Source organism: Malus domestica, chromosome 03 (genome assembly GCF_042453785.1).
Source record: "Malus domestica chromosome 03, GDT2T_hap1".
In the NCBI taxonomy this organism is placed as follows: domain Eukaryota; kingdom Viridiplantae; phylum Streptophyta; class Magnoliopsida; order Rosales; family Rosaceae; genus Malus; species Malus domestica.
Window position 1 is genome coordinate 37,860,603 of NC_091663.1, and position 25,018 is coordinate 37,885,620.

Here is a 25,018-nt window from a genome sequence, read left to right on the forward strand (position 1 = left end):
CTTTTAAATCCTTATTTAATTAATTACTGAAACATTGGAATAAATTACTTTAAATAATTAATAAATAAATTCTAAAAAAAAAATTAGCGGAATTTTATTTTTAGAATGTAAATTTTCTTGTTTGGTAACATAAAAGAACAATATAATTTGAATACGAAATTTGTTAATTTTAAATTCTCACCATAGAAATTGAAAATATTTATTTACATAGAATTTAAACTTAAAAATTAAAGATTTCAAATTCCAATTTTTTTTTCCACGTAAAAATTCTAAATTTCTATTTTATGAATTCAGAATCGATGTATGTCAATTTATAAATTTTAATTTTTGTCAAAATTTAAAATTTATTTTCCCCATCCAAACTGATATTCCTTCTTCAACATCTCACATGCCCACCACCGCCAAAACCCAATTCCTCAAACGGCACAAAAATCGTCGCTCCTCAAACAATTCCTCACCATGATCATCGACATCCTAGTACTATACGCCTTCCTCACTTATGCCGCCACTTCCAACCTCGAGAACGCCCTATGTTCGTTCTCCACCGCTTCCAATTCGATCTCTTTTGATGTGTTTGTTTCCCGTAAAATACACCTAGACTTAGGGGGACTTTGTAAAAATCTTAATTGACTACTCAACGATTTGGATGTATTCTATAAAATTCTCTCAAATCTTAATTTGACTACACCATGATTTCAAACTCTTTTAAAATCTTCTTTCAAAATCATAGTTGAATACACCCGGATTTTAGAGTCTATTAAAATCCCACCAGATCCTATTTGACTACACCAGTTTCCTGGAGGCACATAATACTTATTCTTCTTCTCACCATATCTTTCATTACCTCTATAGATTTTCCTATTAAGGTTCCTATATCCCATGTTCCTAAACGTATTATACTATGTTGAGTCCTACTCTTATGTCCTAACTTCCTTGACCTTACCTGTTTAGTATGGTCAAAATACTTCTTGTGCATTTCCTGGATAATGTTGATGTCATCATATGCTTCCAAACAACTTTGAGTGGAGTTGTTCAAAAGAAGCTTCTACAACACCCTTGCTTGTTTAACATTGCATTAGAGCGCCGATTGAGATACAACAACCTATGTTAACTTATCATTGTGTCCGGGCCGCACAACGTATCACCTCTGGAGGACGATCTAACTTTAGCGCAATTTTGTTTAGGATTCATATCACATGGGACCTGACGTGAAAATAGAGTGCCCCATGTTGACTATCTAATACCTTCCCCTTTCTCCTTTATCCGGCTCGAGATCAATAGCGTAAGATAAACTTTAACATGCAGAGTTAAAAACTAGTGTAGCTAATTTTTTCTTGAACTTTAATTTTAACCGGTTACTCCCTTGAACTTTTATAAATAGCCAATTTCCTTCCTAACGCTAGATTTTAAAAAATTTCATCCAATTTTTTTATCCATTTTGATCATGGGTACAACACCTGACAACTGTATGAGAGCAAAAAGAATGGAAAATTAGATGAAAAATTTAAAATCTAACGCTGGGGAAAAAAGCAGCTATTTATAAAATTTTACGGGGGATACAAAAGATAAAGTTCAGAAAGAAATTGGTTAATTATAAAAGTTTAGGAGATAATCGGTTAAAATTAAAGTTTAGAGAGAAAATTAGCACCTATACACAAATTCAGGAGGCAAACCAATAAATACCTTTAAATGTATTATTTATTTTAAAAATTAAAGATGATATTAAGTTTCATCTTGATATGTGAACTACTTGTAGAACAAAAAAAACGAAGCAAAAAACGTCTTCTTTTTTTTTTTTTTTGAGTAAGCAAAAAACGTTTTGGACCAAAATAAGAAAACCCAATACCCAATTGGGATAGTAGCATTATTATACCATACTAACCGAATTTCATGGCATATGGAAAATTTGGTATGGTAATGGTATTAAATTTCGACATTCTAAAAGTTTGATATGATAATTGTATGGTAACTGTACCAAACTCACTTTGATTGAGAATAGCGTATATAAAATAGGTTTATCGTCACGTGACGTCTCGATTAATTATATATTATTATATAAGGAAAAACTTACATATTAATAAATTATTAGACAATAGTCATCACGTAACGCTCAACCTGTTCTAGTTATAATGCTAGAGAGAATAAACTTTTAAACTAAATTTACAAACCAAATGATATGTTAATAATAAAAAATAAGCACATTAATCAATACTTAAATAATAATCTTATCACCAATAACCACATTATTTAGTTCCCGAAATTTGATGTCCATATTACCTTAAAATGTTGTTCTCCTAGCGTTGTTACCCTATCGAAAAGAAGAGAGAAAGCTCAGAAGGAAACGTGGAGAAGAGATAGAGCGGTGAGACAAAGGGAAATGGAGGGAGAAGCAGCCGCAGCAGAAGGGCGGCATCCTCTGAAACCCCATCCTCTTTTCAATAACCATAACAGCTGGAAACATAAGGTCTCTATCACACAAACCACGAACAATCCAAGTTTATGAGTCATACATTATTATTTCGTAATTTTAATCCTTGCTTGGATTTTTTATTCAATTTTATGATCCAGTTTATTTTGATTATACAGATTATGTATAATTTGAAAATATTTGTTAGTGTGTATTGTATGTAAGCTTAGCAAACTGTAATTGGTATCTGTAATTTGTTTTGCAGCTGAGAGAGAACTGTTACAAAAGGGTTCGAGAAGACAGAAGGCGGTTGCTTTGGAAGATGAGAATGCTGCCCACTCCACAAATTCTCAATCATATTCCAAATGTACTCCACGGTCTTCACTCTGTCCCTAATTTTTTTCTTTCTTTCCTTTTATTTTCTCTGTGAGAATTTGGTTTGCACTTTCCAATTATATTTGTGGAACTTGTGTTTGCAGGGTTTGATCAAATCTGCATTCCAGGACATAGTTTCTGCTGAATTGGAAAAAATTAAGGAATCGTCATTGGATGAAAATGTAAGGAGTTCAACATCTGTCCCTGAGGCCAATGATGTGTTATGGGAATACGATGGCCTTACAAATATATACCAAGGTGATTGTGAAGAGATATTGTTAGCAATGCAAAGGATCTTTTATGAAGACCTGACTACTCATCCAACTAGAAAAGAAGGTGAAAAATTCGGTGCTTTTTTCCCGATGAAATTATAAGCTCAATTGTTGTATCAGAAGTCTCTTGACTATCAACTGTTATAATTTACTCTAGCTCTTTGCAGAAACAGAAATATGTGTTGAAACATGGGAAGATGAAGAGGATGAGTATTTGTCCCAGGCAATTTATGAGCATATGCAACTGAATGACAAGCAGGTATAACAGCAAAAGTTATGGTTATTCCCATGCAACAATTTATACGAATTTGTATCCAGTTTACACATTTTATTGTATCATAATAATTGTTAATCATTGAATTTATGATTAGTGATATTATCAATTAATTCTTTATTATGATATTGGTATTGTAATGAAAAACTGTACTCAAGCAACTGTATGCTTGGCATCTCAGAGAGTATCACTTTAGCTGTTGATTAACTCCAAAGTACGTTTAATGTTGTCATTGTTTCTTTTTAAACCCAATTATCTGTTGTAATGAACATTGACCCTCCCTATAAAGAGCTAGTTATATAATTTTATTTTCCCCAAAGATGGTTTTAGCAAAATATGGAAGATAATATTATTTCCTAACTTTTATTAGAGTAATATTAGAAGTATCATATTTCTTGAGAGCACCTCTAGTGGTGTGGTGTGTCTTAACAACAAGCTATACTAGAAGCCTAAGATTTCTTGACTACACCAGAGTTAAAACTTGATCTGAGCTTCAGCTTCTAGATCATGTGTTATTTGGTGGAAGAATATGGTCATTCTAACGTAAGTTTCCCCCACATAAGGAAACTTTTGGCTCCATCCCTGCTTGCCCTGCACAAAGAAGTGTGATCCAAAGGGTAAATTGTGAAACCAAGATCTCTAGACTGAATTACTGAAGATTACATGAGGCAAATATAACCAAGATGGTTGAGGAGATAGGGTGAGAAGATTCTAAAGTCCATGTGTTGAGTCTCACATGGCCTACTTACGTTCAGGGGAATGCTATATATGTGAGCTTACTATCTCTTATAATCACAGGCCTTTTCTGCTCATGAAGGCTAGGTTAAGCGCCAAGTGGTAATTATATGACCATGTGGATGGGGGTCATTCAAATCAGGAGTAAGAGAACTTGGAGCTCTTAATCAGGCTATCTTGTGCTTATGGATTTTATTATGCCTAAGCTGATTTTTTATTAAGGAACATTCTTGTAATTTTTTTCAGGAAAAGAAAAAATAAAACAAAATAGATAAGTTGTGCCATAAATGAAGGCTTGATTCACAAACTATGTCAGGAAATGAAGGTTGAAATGAATGACCTGACCATCAAGTAGGACCCAAATAAAGCCTTATGACATGATTAAGATGAGATCTTTGCTGTTTTCTCTGTTCCAGTTGCTTATTTTCTTGCTATTTGAGCAAAATCTGCATACTAGTGAACATTCCGTTACAGCAGCAGCAAGTTTGATTCTATGGCTAAATCATTCTTCTCTATTTGTTAGTATTATAACTTTAGTTCCAATATTTTATTACAGCTGTGGTCCCAGCTTCTAATTATTTTTCCAGTCAAATTACTTCCTTATCTATCAAAGTGTGGTAAAATTAATGACAGCATGCTATATGCTTTATATCCATGTGAGAAAAAGGCTAAATCATTCCTCACTATCAGTCCCTTCTTCTTTGGTACTGATTAGATTGTTTTGGCTGTAATGCTAGATGGACAGGGAGGAAGTTTGGTGCCCCGTCTGTAAGCACGGAGTACTACAAGAGAATTACAACCTAATATACTGCACTTTATGCAAAGTTCAGCTCAACAAAGCCAATGAGGTATTGTTATCTCCTTATGTTTTTATTTATGCTTATGCGTTATAATGCAGATATCATAATCCAAAATTTGACCAAGTTCTCCATAATTTTTGAAGGACGTAAAGAAATAAAAATCTCGATTCCCAAATTCCCAAATAGCATGTTTTGTGGTTTTGGAAAGGGCAAGAAATAAATCGTGCTGTATAGATAGTAGATATGGGTGACAGTGCGATTGAAATGCATTTTGTTTGGTTTTTTTTTTTTTTTTTTTTCACCCAGAAAAACAAGCAAAGGGAGTTTTAAACTTGTCTGAGTTCTGGTCAGCGTGCTCTCCACTAGTATAAGATACTAGCTATCAAAAGATTTTAAAAGACATCATTTATTAAGTTATATGCATGAATGCGCCACTTCTATAATTTTTACTCGTTTCCTTGTTATATATTGTGAAAAAGGTCTCCTTGAAAATGTAATTCCAAATGACATTAGTATAAGTAGTTTGTCAATTTGATTAATCATCTTGACCATCATATGGTTATTTAGTAGTATATTTCCTGTTACTACTTCAGAAAAAGAAAATTCATTTATATTACGAGTTAAAAATTCCAGGTTAATTTGGAAATAATGCGGGGCAGGCTAGCAGAAGTTCACACAGAGCATCTTGATCGTGGCTGCAAACTGAAACCCAAGTTTTGCATCGAGACTAGATTTAATATAACTGCACTGTACGTTTTCTGTGCTGGTTGTAATACATTTGAGATTGTAATATAGACTACAGCATCTTGATCGTGTTCACTATGTAATATTCACTACTTGTTTTCCGAAATTTTCAGCATGCACACGCACTGTTTCCATAGGGAAAGCTGTTACAACCACCCCCATATTTTTATTCTATTTCTATTTTCCCCTAGAACATATTTTAAATCTATCAATTTAATCCTTTATCTCTTTTAATCCTAACCCTTGATCTAGATTCCCTATCTCTCCTAAACTGCCAAGTGGCAGGTTCTCAGAGCTCTTCTCTTCCCTCTCTTCCCGAGTGTCCCCTTGCAAATCTCTCTCTCTGTCACGGGAACTCTCCTCTCTCCCTTCACTCCCTGCACCGTGACTAGCCAAGCATCCTGCATGCAGCTCTAGTGTAGACCATCATCATCATCTCCCTTGCACCATCTCTATCTCTCTCTCCGTCGCAGCGAGGTCAGGGAGCCCAGAGAAAGGACCTCCGATGGATTTCTCCATTTCTTCCGGCTAGGTAAGTTAGATTTTCCTTTTGAAATTCCCATTGTTGTTGTGGGACGTTGTGTGTTGAAAGTTATGTTGTTTTTCCAAAGTTTTGAGGACGGGAACGGCACGGGGAAACTCACCCGCATTTTCCGACGAAACCGTGACTTTCGAGGATTCTTTCCGAGCTCTCACAGCTGTTCACGGTGAAGCTAGGGTATGAAAAATACTCCATTCTCTTCCCTCTTCATTTTAGTACTTGGTTTGAGTAGTGGTTTATTTGTTCGCCATCGACCAGAGCCAGTGGCGGATCCAGGAAAAAATGTTTATGGGGTCATAGCGCGCGTAGCGCGAAATTTTTTTTTAGCCTCGTTTGGTACTTCGGACTGTATTGACTATTTCAGTCGGATAAGATAAATAGTCGTCGGATAGTACTAACTCCATTAGTCGGGCGTTTGGTGCAGTATCGAATTAATCTGTGCATGGAACAATAATAAAGTATAGGGACTGACCCAAGATTCTGGCATATAAATCACATCATAATTCGTTTATGTGGATTCATGCAAGTAAGTTTCACTTAAACTTCCTCTTTTATTGTCTTGTTACTGGCGTATCCAAATTTTTGCTTTCCCTGACAGCTTGATGTTTCAAATTAATTTCCGTATCTTCTTAATGTTCTCGTTCTCATATAGCACTCCTCCAACCCCTATCATTTCTTTATCAGAAAGACCAATTAAACTGGATAGAGTTATAAAAAGTAGCATGTATAAATATCATTCACTTGACAAAAATAGGCATGCAACCAAGCACACAACCAAGCTCATTTGAGTGGGCTGCTTCTTCTTCCTCTTCCTGCCCAGTTTTCGTTCAGGGCTTTTGTCGAACAGTTGGCGTGCCTCCGACCCCGACGACCCCAGCTCCAAGAGGTCGCATATGGGAGCTTCAAGGTTGTTTCCATGGTTTCCAAGGGGTCGTGCGACCCCGACGACCCCACTGTGGATCCGCCACTGACCGGAGCTATAACAGCTTCGGTGTTCTTCCCAGATAACACCCAGGCAACCAAGCCTTCTCAAAACACCCCGGGCCTTAGCCCTTACTTGGACCGGCCCAGTTCCCTTTTGGTTAATTGGCCTGCGGGCCGTGCATGTGCATGGAGTGTGTGTGTGTTTTGTGGGCCGTGCATGTGTGTGGTTTGTGTTTGTGTGTGTTGGGCTGATTGTATGTGTGGTGTGTGTGATATGTTATGCATGTGTGTGTTGTGTGTGTGTGTGTCCGTGTGTGTGTGTGGTGTGTGTGTGTAAGTATGTGTGTGCAGGTGTGGGCATGCGTGCTGTGCATGCATGTGTATGTGTGTGCTGGCGTGTGTGTGTGTTGTGTTGTGTGGGTTTGGGCTCAAGCCCAAACCACCACCCATTTTTTTTGTTCCTAGGCCTATCCAAAACCAAAACCCATTAGGTTCTTACCCTATTTAACCTAAACCTAAACCCTAATCCGAATCCAAACCCAAGACCCATTTCCATTTCTTAAAGTTCTATAGTTGGGAATTTTGAATAAATTGTACATTTTTGTGCTTAGGTGAAGTTGCTAGTGGAGATTTCCTTAATTATTTTCCGCACAACTCTGCTGCTACGGAGTATCTGTGAGTGGACCCCTTCTAAAATTACATGATTTCATAGTTTAATTGCATAAATGAATAGCATGCCTTGCGAGTTTATGAACTGATTTTATGTTAAGCATGTTTATGAAATATGTTGTTTATCGTCTCGTTTTTTGTGAGGAATTAATTGTTGGCCTATATTGAGCTATATTTTAAAATATCGTATTTTTTATAAAAACCATGAACTGGTAGACTATCTGTTGGATGACGATAGGATGATAGAGCATGTTTTAGAAACCCCTATTTATAATATAGACGATAGATGACTTTATACTATGAAGTGGTTATTTTTGAGAGGCGTAACTATTTGTGCGTACCTAGTGGACACTATGCTGCCTGGGGCGAGGATCTGGTGTTGGTAGATAGGCCGGGAGAAATAATCCCTAGCTACGGGCTGAGGGACACGGAGCAGGCATTGGGCCGGGAGTTGGTAATCTCTGACTACGGGCGTAGAGACCACGGTGCTGGCATAGGGTCAGGAGATATATTTATTTCAGTGATCTTACTAGTAGTACATCATGCGACGAGACGATCTGTGAGACGTTTGGTATTTTATTTTCCATGATGATTTTTGAGATATTTTTGGCATGCTAGGGTTTTCAGTAAAACCATCATTTATTATGCTAGTAGTTTTCTTTATATAAAGTGTGGGGGTTAATATCTTGATAACTGTTTTATTATTATTGTATTTATGAACTTGATCCACTCACCTTTATTATGCGCCCCCATCCAGGTCTTAGAAACGAGGGCTACGACACAACGTACGAGGCATTCCCCTACCAGTAGCAATCTATCACCCATTTGTGTGATATCCTGTAATGATCTTTCCTTTTGTGATATTGTTTTAGAACGTGTTCTGGGCACTCTAGACATTTCCTTAAACCTTGTTTATTACTTCTAGATTTTAATGTTTATTCATGAATATTTCCTCCTAATCATTACTCTTGTAATCAATAAATGGCTTTTGTCACCTTCAGGTGTCGGCCAGCACGTGTCTATTCGGGTATTAAGAGAATATCGGGGTCGGGACGTGTCAAAAGCAATGGGTTTTTTTTTTTTTAAATTTTTTTAATTCAAGAGTAATAAGTAATGAAACTTGCGGGCTTCTAGCACTTGAGAACAGTTGGAGGAGTAACCCATAGCCTTAATTATTCAATGCAGAACATAAAACTTAGTCCCAATTGTATTGTTCGTCATGAAAGTAAGCAACTTCAAAACTATTGTCATTTGTCTGGTTCTGGTTGTAAAGATAAATATGTATGAACAAAAATCATATGCACTGCCAGGTTACACAAGAACATCATCGTCCACAAAAACAGATCAGTGATGAGTGCTAACCACTAACCAGCAGCACAGTCTAGATCATATTACCATCTTCGAAACTCCCGGATGCCTGAACCAAAGACCTCTCATCCATCGGATTTGGTTTTGGTGCTATTACTAGTGATCGGCCAATCCAGGAACTTGTAACCTTCAAGTGAGGGTGGTAGATATGCCTGCGTGACACTGGCTGAGGGATTGTCAGGAGGGTAAATGTATCCGTTGGCATACCCAAGTTCCTTCATTAGCTTGGTAGGCGCATTCCTCAGATGAAGAGGCACTCCCTCATTCTGTCCGACAGAGTCCCTCACCACTTGTTGTGCACTCCCTATTGCTTTATAAACAGCGACAGATTTAGGAGCCAATGCCAAGTAAGCCACACACTGTGCAAGAATGACATTGCACTCTGGCATTCCCAGAAAATGGCAAGCCTGATGACAAGCAACGGCCTGGCTCAGAGCGGATGGGTCAGCCAACCCAACATCTTCACTAGCAAACCGTATGAGTCGGCGGGCAATATATAGAGGTTCTTGGCCTCCTTCTAGCATCCTTGCCAACCAATAAATGGCCGCATTAGCATCACTTCCTCTCATGGACTTGTGAAGGGCACTGATGAGATTATAGTGCTCTTCCCCCGCTTTGTCAGAGGCGACATGTTTGCATTGCAAAGCCTCTTTGGCATCCTCTAAGGTAACAACAGCAGTAGCCACTAACTTATTATGATCATCATCATCATTCATAGAGGTAGGGGTAGAGTTAGAGATCGTGGAACTAGAGGTAGAGGCCGCTCGGGCAGCTGCTGTTGTTGCAGAAACTTCCAAGGCATTGAGTGCCACCCGAGCATCGCCATCGCAGTTGGCGGAGATGAAATGGATGGCCTCATCATTGACATGTACAGGCATCTGCACACCAGGAGCCAATCCCTTATCGGAGTCATTGGCGGCCCGCTTGAGAAGGAGCTCAACCGCGTGGGGTCTCAGAGGGTGGAGAACAAGAACTCGGCAGCGAGACAAGAGCGGCCTGATCAAATGGAAGGAAGGGTTCTCGGTGGTGGCCCCCATGAAGACTATACTGCCGTCTTCGATGACGGGCAAGAACGAGTCCTGCTGTGACTTGTTGAACCTGTGAACCTCGTCCACGAACAGCACTGTTTGTTTTTTCTTAGCCGCCTGTTTCTTCTTGCGGGCCTCGTCGATAGCGTCCCTCACGTCTTTAACCCCGCAAGTGACGGCGGACAACGAAACGAATCGGTAGGAGGAGCAAGGGCGGGAGGCGGAATTGATGATGGATTTGGCAATGGAGGTCTTGCCGACGCCTGGTGGACCCCAGAACACAAGAGAAGGGAGACGTTCGCAGTCGATTGCGGAGCGGAGCAGAGAGTTTGGGGCAAGTAGGTGGTCTTGGCCCACGACGTCGTCTAAGGTGCGAGGGCGCATGCGCTCCGATAACGGCTCGTTGGTGGTTTTGTTGGCATTTTTGGGGTTTGCTGGGATCGCTAGTTTGAGACGTTTCGACTTGGAGAGTGCAGCTTCTTCTTCTGGCCCCTCTCCCCCTGCGGCTGGGGTGGATTCCGATTCCTCTTGTAGTTTGCGAGCGGAAGCGGGGACGGGACGTGGATAATCGGAGGAAGGAGGCTTGGACTGGAACAGAAAGAAGCGGTCGAGCTTGGGTTGGCAAGGCCGCCCGGATGAAATCGGGCTCGGATTCGTGCTAGTGCCGGCGGATGTGGATGATTCGCGGTTGAGAATCCATTCTGTGGCCTTGAGAATGGAGTTGCCCCCTGTCCCTGTGGCAGCTAGGGCTTGGGCCGCCAACTCGCTGGGGAAGCCCATGCTCAGCAGCTGCTCCATTTCCATCTCTCTGGAGTCTGGTTTGTGTTTTCTTCTTTTATTAAATAAGAGAAAAAGATAAATCCATATAAAAGAACAAGGCAGCGATTGAATCTGTCGGATCTCAAATTCCAATCGATTTCAACCCATTTTCTCAGCAACCAGAGGCTTGGGATCTCAAATTCATCGTCTTGGAGATTGGTCTCTGCTTAATCAGCGAAAAATTGGATCCCTTGTGAGAAGTGGAAGCGCCGATTCGATTCGGCGATGGAGAAGACGAATTAACGCAGGAGAACGCAAGGGAGAGAGAGACGACGGAATGCGAGCGCACGAGAGAGAGAGGAGATGAATTGAGATGGGATTGCGAAACCCTTGTTACTCGGCGATGGAGAAGACGAATTAACGCAGGAGAACGCTAGAGAGAGAGAGAGAAGACGGAAGGAATGCGAGCGCACGAGAGAGAGAGGAGATGAATTGAGATGGGATTGCGAAACCCTTGTTACTAAACCCTTGTTTTGAAGGATAATTATCTTTTGAGTTTTAAAGATAAAATAAAAGGTAAAGTGAATTATGATTGAATTTTTAGTGTATAAATATGATTTTTTGTTAAAATGAATAATATCAGGAGTTTTTCGTTAAAATTCTCTTGTTTTAATTCTCTCTTCTAATCCTGTGTTTAGTCCCCTTCTGTAAATTATCCAAACAAGGTGAAATTTGTGAATGTTTAAATTCATTGAGTTTAAGGGGGTTTAATCAATTCGTAGAGATTTCATGAATTTTTTTTATTCAATTCCACCGAAATCTGAGGGGCATATGTGAGATTTGTGAATGCTTAAATTGCACTAGAAAATCTCTTCAATTCCCTTAATTTCCTCAACTTTTTAAAATTGTTTAAAATAAATTTCTAATTGAATAGATCTGAAATGATATAAACTTCTTTGAAATCTTAATTGAATACACCCAGATTTCTAAGGATTTTAATAAACTATCTTAAAATCCTAATTAAATACACGTTAAATTTCAGAGAATCATTTAAAATCCTGATTGAATACTCATAAATTCATTAAAAGAATTAAAATTCTTCAAATTCTCAATTGAATACACCCTCCTAAACCTAAGGAATTTTAAAATCACGGAAATTCGAATGATGAGATTTTATTTTGGGTGATTTTTTTTATAAAATCAATAAAAAGTTTCAATATTAACAATATATCAATCATATTTATACTAATTATCAGTTTTCTAAAAATCGGTCTATGTGGTGAAAACCCTCTGCGATTTAGGGTAAATCGTTTCAAAAAATCTGTCTGGAGCTAGACGGTTGCCTAGGCGGCACCTAGGCGGATTTCGTTTTTTTTTATTTTTTATTGTGTGCTTTTTAAATTTTTTTTTTTTAAAGTTTCATGGTGGTATATGACACACCCCGATCCGGAGGATCCAGGTGTGCTGGCCGTCACGTGGGCGTGACGTAACCATAGGCGCAACACGGAAGCAAAATAACCACATAAATTAGCAGAAATTCAAACCAAACTCAACATAACCGCCTACGAACATAACCAGACGACTTATAAAGTAAACACATAAGTTCAGAGCATAGGTTTAAGTGCAGTCAAGTAGGACTAAAATAAAATACATCACCCTCAGGTGAGTCCTACATGTCGAAGGTCTGTCAGAAAGCCGGAAAAGACCTCGAGAGCCACCAACCGCTAATTTAGAACCTGGAGGGGCGCAAAACAAAATGAGTGGGTCAGTAAAACCAAAGATTTTTCCAAAACATTTCAATTAAAACATTTCTAACCCCTCACCGTAAAACCTGTATACTTTCCCAGAAAAATATATATAAATACAACTATATGAAATCTCAAAACTTGAATCCCAAATCTTCAACATTTTTCTAGAAAAACATGCCATGCCATAAATCAAATATAAATCAGGTGAAATAAGGAATCAATCGGAGACCCTGCAGTTGGTCCTATACGATTAATTCAACAGCTCAATATCCCACTAAGCCGGAGTCACCACCGTGACCTGTACGGCCCTACTCTGCACATCACTCGGAACTACGTAAGGTAGTCTATACGATGAAAGGTGTAAAAATACGCTATAGTGCTTCTCTCATCATATCATCAGCGCGCATAACTAAGGTCACCCACTAGTCGGAATCACGCCTAGTGATCTGTACGACTAGCATGTCGGAACCCTCACATGGTCTGTACGACATCCACCTACTTGGATCCAAGGCGAGCGTGCAGTGTGGTGAATAAAATAAGCACTAACACCTAGGGTGCAGGTTATGAGCTTAAAACATCTTATCAACAATCAATTAAATGAATAAGTGAACTCACCTGACTTACCTGTGCCTCCACAGCACCATGCAACATGTATGCATCATATATCAATCATATAACTCATATGCAATTCACATTTTTCAAATAATTCTATGCATGGCATTTTCTAAAACATATTTTCACATAAAATCATTTTCTGGGAAAAATCAATAGTATAAAGGTAATACGAAAACAAAACTGCCCACTCACTGGTAAGTCGACGGGTCGTAACCCCCGTGGCGTCCCTAGATGCGGTCGTCCTCGGGATACGTCTCACCTATATGCGAAATAACTATAAAAACGTTAATTTTAAACACATCACCAATATTTCGAAATAATTTCTCATACGATGCTCAATTTGGGTATATGAATATACCACATCGACCTACTCGACGTCACGAGCGTCGAGAAATTTTTAGAAACTGATTTGGACTCCCCACGCGCCCTCACGCGCCGGTTAGAGCTCGGCTCTACGCGCAGGCCACGCGCAGCCACGCGCGGCACGTGTCATCGTCTTCCCCAGGGTTCGCCGGACTGGTCTTTCCGGCGACCCAATTCCGGCCAAACTTTAAACCTCTTGTTCTCCTTCGTTTTTCACCCATTTTCTTCGTATTTTATACCAAATTGAAGCCCTAAGAGTGTACTATCACGTTGGACTAGTTTTAGGGTCTAAAAATCAAGAAATCTCACCGAGCAAAATCCAAGAATTCGGCCAACTTTGAAACCCACGATCCCGACGTCCAAATCCTTCAAACGAACGTCCCCGAGCTTCCTTAGGACCTCACTAAGCTTGCTATAAGCTTGAATTCCCCTGAAACACAACATTTTACGTTCGCATGAACAGTACCCAACAATGGAGGTTTCGGATTCCACGTGAAATCGAAGGTTTCACTTCCTAAAACTAGCACCAATGAACTCAGGACATCAAAAGGATGAAGATACATACCTTATTTGTCTCGATCCGTCAAGTTTTGAAGGGTTTTGGTGGTGGTCCGTACGTGGAGGGTGAGGGAAAGAGAGAGATCGTGAGGGAGAGAGACAGAGAGTGCTACGGGAGGGAGAGAAGACAGGGAGTGCGTGTGTGTGTGATTGTGTGGTCCAACACAATCCTCACCATCCATCCAAATCCCTAACCACAAAAATTCCAATTCCAATAGTTTAATCCCAAAACTTACAAAATTAATTCAAATAATGTCACGCACACGTACCCAAATGTCCGCCAAGGGTAATTACGTCAATTCACGCCCCCGATATAGAAATCCCGGGACAGGCTGTGACAATCTCCCCTCCTTATAGAATTTCGTCCCCGAAATTCCCACAATCAAATAACCACTTAGTACCCATAAAATAACCTTGGGTACATCTCTCTCATCCGATCTTCCGTCTCCCAGGTAGCTTCCTCTGCAGAATGGTTCCTCCACAACACCTTGACCAAACTCACCGTCTTGTTCCTTAGAACCTTATCTTTCCAATCCAATATAGTGACCGGTTCCTCATCATACGTCAAATCCGGATTAATCTCTAACGGTTGAGGAGGGATCACATGAGAAGGATCAGAAATATAATGTCGAAACATGGAGACGTGGAACACATTATGGACTTTAGATAACTCCGGAGGCAGTTCTAACCGGTAGGCAACTTCACCCACTATTTCGGTGATCACATAAGGTCCAATGTATCTCGGACTTAGCTTTCCTCTTTTTCCAAATCGAACCACACCTCTCCAAGGTGACAATTTCAAAAACACCCAATCACCCACATCATATACTCGATCAGTAGTATGCCGATCCGCTAAACTCTTCTGTCGGTCCTGGGCTGCTTTCAAGTTTGACTTAATTACCTGAACATTTTGAGTTGTCTCATCCACAATCTCAGGGCCTTCTAACACCCTTTCACCAACCTCAGACCAACATAATGGTGTTCGACACGCCCTACCATAAAGTGCCTCAAACGGAGACATACCAATGCTTAAGTGAAAACTGTTATTATAAGCAAACTCCATCAAATCTAGACGATCATGCCAGGAATCACCAAACTGTAACACCGAAGATCTCAACATATCTTCCAACGTCTGGATGGTCCTCTCCGATTGCCCATCAGTTTGAGGATGATAAGCTGTGCTATACAGTAATTGTGTACCCAGAGCTTCCTGAAAGGCCACCCAGAATTTAGAAGTAAACCTTGGGTCTCGGTCAGAGATAATATTTACTGGAACTCCATGATACTTTACAATCTTTGAAATAAACAACTTAGCCAATTTATTCAGAGGGTATTTCTCCCTCACTGGAATGGAATGCGCTGACTTGGTAAGTCAATCTACAATCACCCAAACGCCATCAAATCCATTTCGGGTACGAGGAAGTTTATACACGAAATCCATGGTTATATTTTCCCATTTCCACTGGGGAACGGGAAGTGGCTGCATTCGCCCAAAGGGCTTCTTTCTTTCCGCTTTAACCTGCTGGCAAATAATACATCTACTCACATAATCTGCAATTTCTCTTTTCATACCCGGCCAATAATAAAATGGTCGAATGGTATGATACATTTTTGTTCCTCCCGGGTGCATCGCATAAGCTGAACAATGAGCTTCATCCAGAATTTCCTTATTCAATTCCTCATTATTCGGAACATACATTCTGTTTTCTTGCATGAGCATACCATCAGATTCCCGAATTCTGAGGTCTTTCTTTTTCCCTCCACTTCTTAACTGAACCAACTCCTGAATTTCTTCATCCACCATCTGAGCTGCAAGTATACGATCCACCAAAACTGGCCTGACTTGAAAACTAGCAAGAAAAGCTCCATCTCGGTTTTCAAATTCCAACCTTACCCCCGTTGTCCTCAATTCAGCAAGAAGAGGAACACGACTAGCATATAAGGCATTAAGCCTACCTTGAGGTTTCCTACTCAGAGCATCTGCTACCACATTAGCACGACCTGGATGATACTCAATAGTACAATCATAATCACTTAGCAATTCCATCCACCTTCGCTGACGAAGATTAAGATCATGCTGAGTAAACAAATACTGAAGACTCTTGTGATCAGTGAAGATCTTACACTTCTCACCATACAAATAATGCCTCCAAATCTTTAAAGCAAAAACAATTGCTGCCAATTCAAGGTCGTGAGTAGGATAATTTCTTTCATGATTTTTCAACTGCCTAGAAGCATAAGCAATCACCTTATTATGCTGCATCAAAACACATCCCAAACCATTTAACGAAGCATCACTATAAATCTCAAAATTACCGCTATCATCAGGGAGTACCAACACCGGTGCATGGGTGAGGCAATACTTCAATTGCTGAAAACTCCGCTCACAATTCTCATCCCACTCAAATTTAACATCCTTCCTGGTCAACTTTGTTAACGGTAAAGCAATCATAGAGAAATCCTGAACGAACCGTCGATAATAACTTGCTAAACCCAGAAAACTGCGTACCTCAGTGACGGTTCGAGGTTGCTCCCAATTCTCCACCGCTATTATCTTTTGAGGATCAACTTGAATTCCTTGAGCCGATACAACATGCCCCAAAAATGCCACTTCGGACAACCAAAACTGACATTTACTGAACTTGGCATACAACTGATGCTCCCTCAATTTCCTTAACACCAAATTAAGGTGTCGGATATGATCTGCTTGAGATTTAGAGTATACCAGAATATCATCAATAAAAACAATAACAAATTTATCAAGATATTTCTGGAATACCTCATTCATCAATCTCATAAAAGCTGCAGGTGCATTAGTCAACCCAAATGGCATAACAAAAAATTCATAATGTCCATACCGAGTCCGGAAGGCCGTCTTAGGTACATCATCTTCCTTAATCTTCAATTGGTAATACCCAGATCTCAAATCAATCTTAGAAAATACACACGCACCTTTCAGTTGATCAAACAAATCATCAATACGAGGCAATGGATAACGGTTTTTAATCGTTACCCGGTTCAATTGCCTATAATCAATACACAATCGCAGAGTTCCATCCTTCTTCCTCACAAATAATACTGGGGCACCCCAAGGTGAAGAACTAGGTTGAATAAAACCCTTATCAAGTAATTCTTGCAATTGAATTTTCAATTCTCTCAACTCAGCAGGAGCAATTCTATAAGGAGTTAGGGATATAGGGTCAGTACCTGGAAGCAAATCAATAGTGAATTCCACCTCCCTGTCTGGTGGCAATCCCGGCAAATCATCAGGGAATACGTCCGGATAATGTCTGACCACACCAACTTCTTCTATACTAGTAGGGGCAACATCATTTAACACCACATGCGCCAAATATCCCTGGCAACCTTTCGATAACAATTTCCTCGCCCTTAAGGCAGAAATAACCCCATGTCTCACCCCACTTCTCTCGCCCACAAAAGTAACCTCGGGTAATCCAGGACGATAAAAAGTAACTGATTTACCATAACAATCAATATGGGCACGATTATGGTGTAACCAATCAGCCCCTAAGATCACATCAAAATCCACAATATTTAACGGAATAAGATCAGCGGACATAATCACGCCCTCAACCATCATTGGACACCCAAGATACACACTATCCACATAACATTTATCTCCTCTAGGCATGGCGAACTCTAAATCAAATCCTAGAGGTGAAGGGTGAGGTTGGGTCATTTGAGCAAACGTATGAGAAATCACAGAGTGCGTAGCACCACAATCAATCAAAACCTTAGCAAAATGACCAAGAACATTTAACGTACCCATGATCAAGTCTGGATGGTTCTGAGCCTCCTGCAGAGAAATATGATTAACTCGTCCCTGAGCTTGATGACGTCCACCTCGGCCTCTACTGCCCTGATTACCTCGTCCCTGAGGATTACGCCCCTGGCCTGGCTGACTAGGCTGCCTGGATGATCCTACACCACCAGTAGCAACTTCCCCCTGACGGGGCTGACCTCCCTGATGCCACTGCGATCCACCAGCTGGCATAGAGGAATAAGATGAATAACCTCCAAAATCCTGAGAATACCCAGCCTGAGAATAAGGCTCCTGGGAATACTGATAAGGTCCGGGAGCATACGGAGCAGCATCCCCTTGATAGTGGTAGGCACCACCACGACTCGGCTGGCCATAACTGCCTGATCCAAAACTCTGTTGAACTGGTGCTGGAGGTGGCATAGTGGTCTGCTGCGGTCTCTGCTGACCCTGGGGGCACTGAGAAGCCCGATGTCCCATCTGCCCACACGTAAAACAAGCACCAGTACCTCTCCTACACTCACCATGGTGACGGAAGTTACAACGGCGGCACCATGGAGCGCCAGATCCACCAGCACCACCAGAATCCCTCTGACCCTGAAACCTGGGTCCACCAGAAAATCTTCCACCACCTCTCCTCGGGCCAGTAAAACTATATCCCCCACTAGAAGAACTCGAACTCGCTCCACTCTTCTTAAAATTCTGTGTCTGCCGAGGTCCCGGAATGGAGATACCCTTACCTTTATCATTCTTCTTTTGACCCTCATTCTTGTCCTCATCATCCTCACTGTCAGGAAGATTATCAGAGTCCTCCATCCTAACCAAAATCTCGAAATACTCATGATAATTAGCGCAGGGGAGTGCATTGGCAAAGGTACGCCACTTCTTCTTAGATCCCAACTTGAAACGTCGAAGCATCTCTCCCTGATTACCAGCTATATCAGGGTCATAACGAGACAAATCAGTAAACCTTCTATAATATTCATGTGCCGACATTTTTCTCTGTTTCAACCTGGTGAATTCCTGTTTCTTACGATCAATATACTCAGGAGGGACGAATCTCTTCATAAAATTCTCTTTGAACACTTTCCAGTCGGCTGCCGTCTCAGGTGACATGTACCTAGTCTGATTCATCCACCATGCTGCTGGTTCACAACCCAAAAACCAAGTGGTGGTCTCCACCCACCTATTAGCAGGGAGATTCCCCTGACTCTGCATCACCTGGAAGGTCTTCTCAATATGATCTAGCCATTTCTCTGCCCCCTCATGACTTTCATTACCCATAAACCGATCTAACTTCAAGTTGTACATGGTCTCCAGAGGTGTCCTCGGAGGAGGGGGAGGACGAATCACATTCTGTAAAGCCTGGGCCATCGCTTCCCCTAGCTGAGTAATATCCGGGAAATTAGGTTCAGAAGTACGGCGGGACTCCCTACGCTCCCTACGAGGTGGCATGATTCTGACAGAAAACATCAAAAGATCGTTAAGACATTAACAAATTTACAGGACTGCAACCTAAGCTCTGATACCAAACTGACACACCCCGATCCGGAGGATCCAGGTGTGCTGGCCGTCACGTGGGCATGACGTAACCATAGGCGCGACACGGAAGCAAAATAACCACATAAATTAGCAGAAATTCAAACCAAACTCAACATAACCGCCTACGAACATAACCGGACGACTTATAAAGTAAACACATAAGTTCAGAGCATAGGTTTAAGTGCAGTCAAGTAGGACTAAAATAAAATACATCACCCTCAGGTGAGTCCTACATGTCGAAGGTCTGTCAGAAAGCCGGAAAAGACCTCGAGAGCCACCAACCGCTAATTTAGAACCTGGAGGGGCGCAAAACAAAATGAGTGGGTCAGTAAAACCAAAGATTTTTCCAAAACATTTCAATTAAAACATTTCTAACCCCTCACCGTAAAACCTGTATACTTTCCCAGAAAAATATATATAAATACAACTATATGAAATCTCAAAACTTGAATCCCAAATCTTCAACATTTTTCTAGAAAAACATGCCATGCCATAAATCAAATATAAATCAGGTGAAATAAGGAATCAATCGGAGACCCTGCAGTTGGTCCTATACGATTAATTCAACAGCTCAATATCCCACTAAGCCGGAGTCACCACCGTGACCTGTACGGCCCTACTCCGCACATCACTCGGAACTACGTAAGATAGTCTATACGATGAAAGGTGTAAAAATACGCTATAGTGCTTCTCTCATCATATCATCAGTGCGCATAACTAAGGTCACCCACTAGTCGGAATCACGCCTAGTGATCTGTACGACTAGCATGTCGGAACCCTCACATGGTCTGTACGACATCCACCTACTTGGATCCAAGGCGAGCGTGCGGTGTGGTGAATAAAATAAGCACTAACACCTAGGGTGCAGGTTATGAGCTTAAAACATCTTATCAACAATCAATTAAATGAATAAGTGAACTCACCTGACTTACCTGTGCCTCCACAGCACCATGCAACATGTATGCATCATATATCAATCATATAACTCATATGCAATTCACATTTTTCAAATAATTCTATGCATGGCATTTTCTAAAACATATTTTCACATAAAATCATTTTCTGGGAAAAATCAATAGTATAAAGGTAATACGAAAACAAAACTGCCCACTCACTGGTAAGTCGACGGGTCGTAACCCCCGTGGCGTCCCTAGATGCGGTCGTCCTCGGGATACGTCTCACCTATATGCGAAATAACTATAAAAACGTTAATTTTAAACACATCACCAATATTTCGAAATAATTTCTCATACGATGCTCAATTTGGGTATATGAATATACCACATCGACCTACTCGACGTCACGAGCGTCGAGAAATTTTTAGAAACTGATTTGGACTCCCCACGCGCCCTCACGCGCCGGTTAGAGCTCGGCTCTACGCGCAGGCCACGCGCAGCCACGCGCGGCACGTGTCATCGTCTTCCCCAGGGTTCGCCGGACTGGTCTTTCCGGCGACCCAATTCCGGCCAAACTTTAAACCTCTTGTTCTCCTTCGTTTTTCACCCATTTTCTTCGTATTTTATACCAAATTGAAGCCCTAAGAGTGTACTATCATGTTGGACTAGTTTTAGGGTCTAAAAATCAAGAAATCTCACCGAGCAAAATCCAAGAATTCGGCCAACTTTGAAACCCACGATCCCGACGTCCAAATCCTTCAAACGAACGTCCCCGAGCTTCCTTAGGACCTCACTAAGCTTGCTATAAGCTTGAATTCCCCTGAAACACAACATTTTACGTTCGCATGAACAGTACCCAACAATGGAGGTTTCGGATTCCATGTGAAATCGAAGGTTTCACTTCCTAAAACTAGCACCAATGAACTCAGGACATCAAAAGGATGAAGATACATACCTTATTTGTCTCGATCCGTCAAGTTTTGAAGGGTTTTGGTGGTGGTCCGTACGTGGAGGGTGAGGGAAAGAGAGAGATCGTGAGGGAGAGAGACAGAGAGTGCTACGGGAGGGAGAGAAGACAGGGAGTGCGTGTGTGTGTGATTGTGTGGTCCAACACAATCCTCACCATCCATCCAAATCCCTAACCACAAAAATTCCAATTCCAATAGTTTAATCCCAAAACTTACAAAATTAATTCAAATAATGTCACACACACGTACCCAAATGTCCGCCAAGGGTAATTACGTCAATTCACGCCCCCGATATAGAAATCCCGGGACGGGCTGTGACAGTATACTTATGGAAATAGTGTACCTAATTTGCAAATGATGGATTGACTACAAGTTCATCTAATTGTGAAATGAATTGGAGAACTTTTGAGGGGATACGTTAAAAAAAAAAAAAACTAGATACAACAACGTTAAATAATTTAGTCTATGTCCAATTCAATGCAAGGATCATGAACAAGAAGAATTTAGTCTATCATCCATGAGTACTCCTCATTATGATTATATGCTTATTGTTTTTTAAATATTGAACTTGTTGGATGGATGTATTTTGTGTATTCTTTTACTTAAATACATTTAAGATATACAAAAATTACAAAAGATGCCATTACAGTTGGCATCTTTAAATGATACCTCATTTCTCATATTTTTCATATTTTGAAATAGGTCAATACGAACACTGTTTTCTGATTATGGTATTATTGGATTTAGACGCTGTGTTGCAGTATCCATTTTCTGGTTCTATTTTTTTCCATCACTCAAGTGCCTTCTATTCTTCACACCTCATGCAATTCCTAATTTTGGATTTGGATTCAAACACTGCAACGCAGTGTGCAGTGTCTATTTTTACTTTTGGATTCAGAATGCAGTGTCTGTTTCCTATTTCTTTTTGTTTTTAGCATTTTAATTCATATACTGCATTGCAATGCCTATTTCCTAGTTCTTTTTTTTTCTTTCTTTCTTTTTTCATTTTGATTCTAACACTATGTTGTAGTGTTCGTTTTCTGGTTCTATTTTTTTTTAATAAAACACGAATCAATAGTTATCGTAGAGTTTCCAACCTCCGCCCCCACCCATCTTTGCTTTCTCCTCAATCCTTCTCTTTCTATCTCATTCTCCCTCTCTATTTTTCGTTCTAATCCTCCCTTACGTACGAGAATGACACTATAAATTGTCGTCAACCACCCCTGGGTTTTGATCAGAAGTTAGCGATAGCAAATTTGAAAGTTGGACTTGTCATCGATCATCTTTGGGCTCCATAACGAGATAAGAATTGAAGAAGAGAAAGTGAAGAGTAAGAGGGAGAAAATTAATAGGGTGTCACCGGAGAAATTATCACCGTTGATGGAGATGGGTCGTTGTCGGAAGTTCATGGTGGCACATAGTGGGTGGTTGCTGTGAGTTTTTGGTGGGGGCTAATATTTTCGAATTTCTGTATCACTTTTGAGAATTGTAATAGACAAGGTATTTTTTCAATCGAACTATTTATTCTGGTTAGATGGATGAGAGAGAAAGATAGAGAGGCAGGGAGAGGAGAGATAAACATGAGAGAGTGAAGAGAAAGATGGGAAGAGAGAGACATGATAGAAAATCGGAAGAGAATGAAGTAAAAAAGGACGAGAGAGTGGGGCAGATAAGGAATAGAATAAAGTTAAGAGAGAAGGGTATAATAATTGTTTTATAACTAACTTAAACTCATGTGACATGATTCATGGACCTATGCATAATTATTATAAATATTTCATGATTATTGTGAACACGGAAAATTCCTGAAACGAAAGAGACAAGAACAACGTGCACAAACAAAATATTTGTATTTGATGATTTTGGGTTACAATCTCTCTCTATTTTGATCTTCTGATTCGATCTCCGTAAGGTGTGTATTTGTGGATGTGCGATTGATCCAAAGGGCTGTTGGGCTTGATCTAAGGATGAACGTTCTTTAAGGGCCGTGGACTTGATCTTGAAGGTGGATTTGAGCGGATCTTCAAAGGGGCTTTTGGGCTTGATCCTTGAAGAACAGTGATGAACGGATCTCCAAGGGCTTTTGGGCTTGATCTTGAAGAACAGTGATGAACGAATCTCCAAGGGCTTTTGGGCTTGATCTTGAAGAACAGTGATGAACGGATCTCCAAGGGCTTTTGGGCTTGATCTTGAAGAACAGTGATGAACGGATCTTCAAGGGCTTTTGGGCTTGATCTTGAAGAACGGTTGGATGTGTGGATTTGTCGACGTTGTTGATCCAAAGGGCCGTTGGGGCTTGATCTTGGATGAACGGATGATGAACGATGGTGCTTTCTTTAAGGGCCGTCGGGGCTTGATCTTGAATTGGTGGATGGTTGATCCAAGGGCCGTCGGGGCTTGATCTTGGAAGAACGATGAACGAAGAACGAAGAATGCTTTCTTGATTCTTCGGGAACTTGGATGCTTGAGAGCTTCGGAGTTTCAGAGCTTCAGAGCTTCAAGGTGTAATATCAATTCGTTTCCTCACATGAATGAATTAGCCTTCTATTTATAGAAATTTCCAAGGCCTAATTTTGAATATAATATTCCAGATGAAATAAGTCGTTTCTGCCAGGTGTTGACACATGTCCTGTTTGATGACTTTTCCAATTTATTTCGATTTTTTGTTTAGACACACGCTACGTGTAAAATTTATGTAATACATGAGCGTTGAAACTTTGATTTATCGGTCAACATTTATTTACCAAAATTTCGATGTCTACAAATGCCCCCACTTCAAGGCGCGTCGTATACATGTGCTTGTCACGTGTAGGAGATGCGTTTTGAAGTCCCTTAATGTAGATGTCGATCCAAGGGCCGTTGGGGCTTGATCTTGAATTGGGCTGGAAATTTCTTCAAGGGCCGTTGAGGCTTGATCTTGAATTGGGTTGGAGATTTCTTCAAGGGCCGTTGAGGCTTGATCTTGAATTGGGTTGGAGATTTCTTCAAGGGTCGTCGAGGCTTGATCTTGAAGGTTGAAATTGGACCACAAGGAGCTTCATGTGGTAGATGATCTTTGGCTTTGGTAGTGGATGAATCGACACGTATTTTGTTGCGCTTGTTGACTTTCCACAGCTTTGATCTTGAACTGGGTTGGAGGATTTTCTGGATTCCTCCAATTGTTGATTTTCTACAGCTTATTCTTGAACTAGGTTTTGATTTAAGGGTGGTAGACACTTGATCTTGAATCGGACTTGTGATTTCTTCAAAGGCCGTCGAGGCTTGATCTTAAATTTGGCCGGAAACTTCTTCAAGGGCCGTTGAGGCTTGATTCTTGAAGGTTGACTCGAACACATGGCAAGCAGGCACGAGGTGAAGGTGACGACTTGTTGCTTTGTTCAATCTTTCTAATTCACACCTAAGCAGTTTGGTCAACGGTATGATCTTCAAGATTGATGGGCTATTCTTCCAGTTGGTGACTTGATCTTTAAGGATTTGATTCAAGGGTGGTGAATCGGCACGTGCAGCCCACAACGCCTAGTAAGTCGACCCAAGAATTTGAGGGTCAAAACGAGTTCACCGTCCAGAGTGATTGCAACCCTGATGATATGAGATACTTTTGATTTTGAAGAAGTAGCGGATGACTCAGCACGTGCTTTGTTGCACCTGTCT

General features: G+C 40.6%; 2 protein-coding genes and 2 long non-coding RNA genes across 12 annotated transcripts; 1 reads left to right on the forward strand and 3 right to left on the reverse strand.

Annotated features, from left to right (window-relative positions):
- Positions 1–2,280: 2,280 nt before the first annotated feature.
- LOC103432698 (uncharacterized) lies at positions 2,281–8,735 on the forward strand. Of its 7 annotated transcripts, none has more exons than XM_029100466.2 (10): positions 2,281–2,464; positions 2,673–2,774; positions 2,887–3,118; positions 3,222–3,313; positions 4,801–4,911; positions 5,497–5,612; positions 5,721–6,139; positions 6,219–6,325; positions 7,684–7,747; positions 8,499–8,735. In XM_029100466.2, the coding sequence occupies exons 1-7, from the start codon at positions 2,378–2,380 to the stop codon at positions 5,839–5,841; spliced, it is 861 nt and encodes a 286-aa protein (XP_028956299.2). In that variant the 5' UTR covers positions 2,281–2,377; the 3' UTR covers positions 5,842–6,139; positions 6,219–6,325; positions 7,684–7,747; positions 8,499–8,735. The 7 variants fall into 7 exon arrangements, with proteins under 7 accessions (XP_028956299.2, XP_028956300.2, XP_070675578.1 ...); XM_029100467.2 differs by having other exon boundaries at positions 3,228–3,313; XM_070819477.1 differs by lacking the exons at positions 5,721–6,139; positions 6,219–6,325.
- Positions 8,736–8,888: 153 nt separating this feature from the next.
- On the reverse strand, positions 8,889–11,429 carry LOC103427450 (uncharacterized). The gene has a single exon (XM_008365503.4). The coding sequence runs from the start codon at positions 10,939–10,941 to the stop codon at positions 9,175–9,177; it is 1,767 nt and encodes a 588-aa protein (XP_008363725.3). The 5' UTR covers positions 10,942–11,429; the 3' UTR covers positions 8,889–9,174.
- A 1,851-nt stretch (positions 11,430–13,280) lies between these two features.
- LOC139194303 (uncharacterized) lies at positions 13,281–14,349 on the reverse strand. Of its 2 annotated transcripts, none has more exons than XR_011579065.1 (3): positions 14,188–14,349; positions 13,932–14,052; positions 13,281–13,518 (listed from the first exon to the last, which is right to left on the reverse strand). It is a non-coding gene; the product is annotated as an uncharacterized lncRNA (long non-coding RNA). The 2 variants fall into 2 exon arrangements; XR_011579064.1 differs by having other exon boundaries at positions 13,281–13,533.
- Positions 14,350–19,995: 5,646 nt separating this feature from the next.
- LOC139194304 (uncharacterized) lies at positions 19,996–21,520 on the reverse strand. Of its 2 annotated transcripts, none has more exons than XR_011579067.1 (3): positions 21,355–21,520; positions 21,099–21,219; positions 19,996–20,685 (listed from the first exon to the last, which is right to left on the reverse strand). It is a non-coding gene; the product is annotated as an uncharacterized lncRNA (long non-coding RNA). The 2 variants fall into 2 exon arrangements; XR_011579066.1 differs by having other exon boundaries at positions 19,996–20,700.
- Positions 21,521–25,018: the final 3,498 nt, after the last annotated feature.

Excerpts from the sequence above, each read along its gene's own strand:
- LOC103427450 (XM_008365503.4), bottom strand. The coding sequence starts at position 10,941 with ATGGAAATGGAGCAGCTGCTGAGCATGGGCTTCCCCAGCGAGTTGGCG.
- LOC103432698 (XM_029100466.2), top strand. The coding sequence starts at position 2,378 with ATGGAGGGAGAAGCAGCCGCAGCAGAAGGGCGGCATCCTCTGAAACCC. Across the intron at positions 2,775-2,886 it reads TTCTCAATCATATTCCAAAT|GGTTTGATCAAATCTGCATT; the intron begins GTACTCCACGGT and ends TTGTGTTTGCAG. Across the intron at positions 3,119-3,221 it reads TCATCCAACTAGAAAAGAAG|AAACAGAAATATGTGTTGAA; the intron begins GTGAAAAATTCG and ends AGCTCTTTGCAG.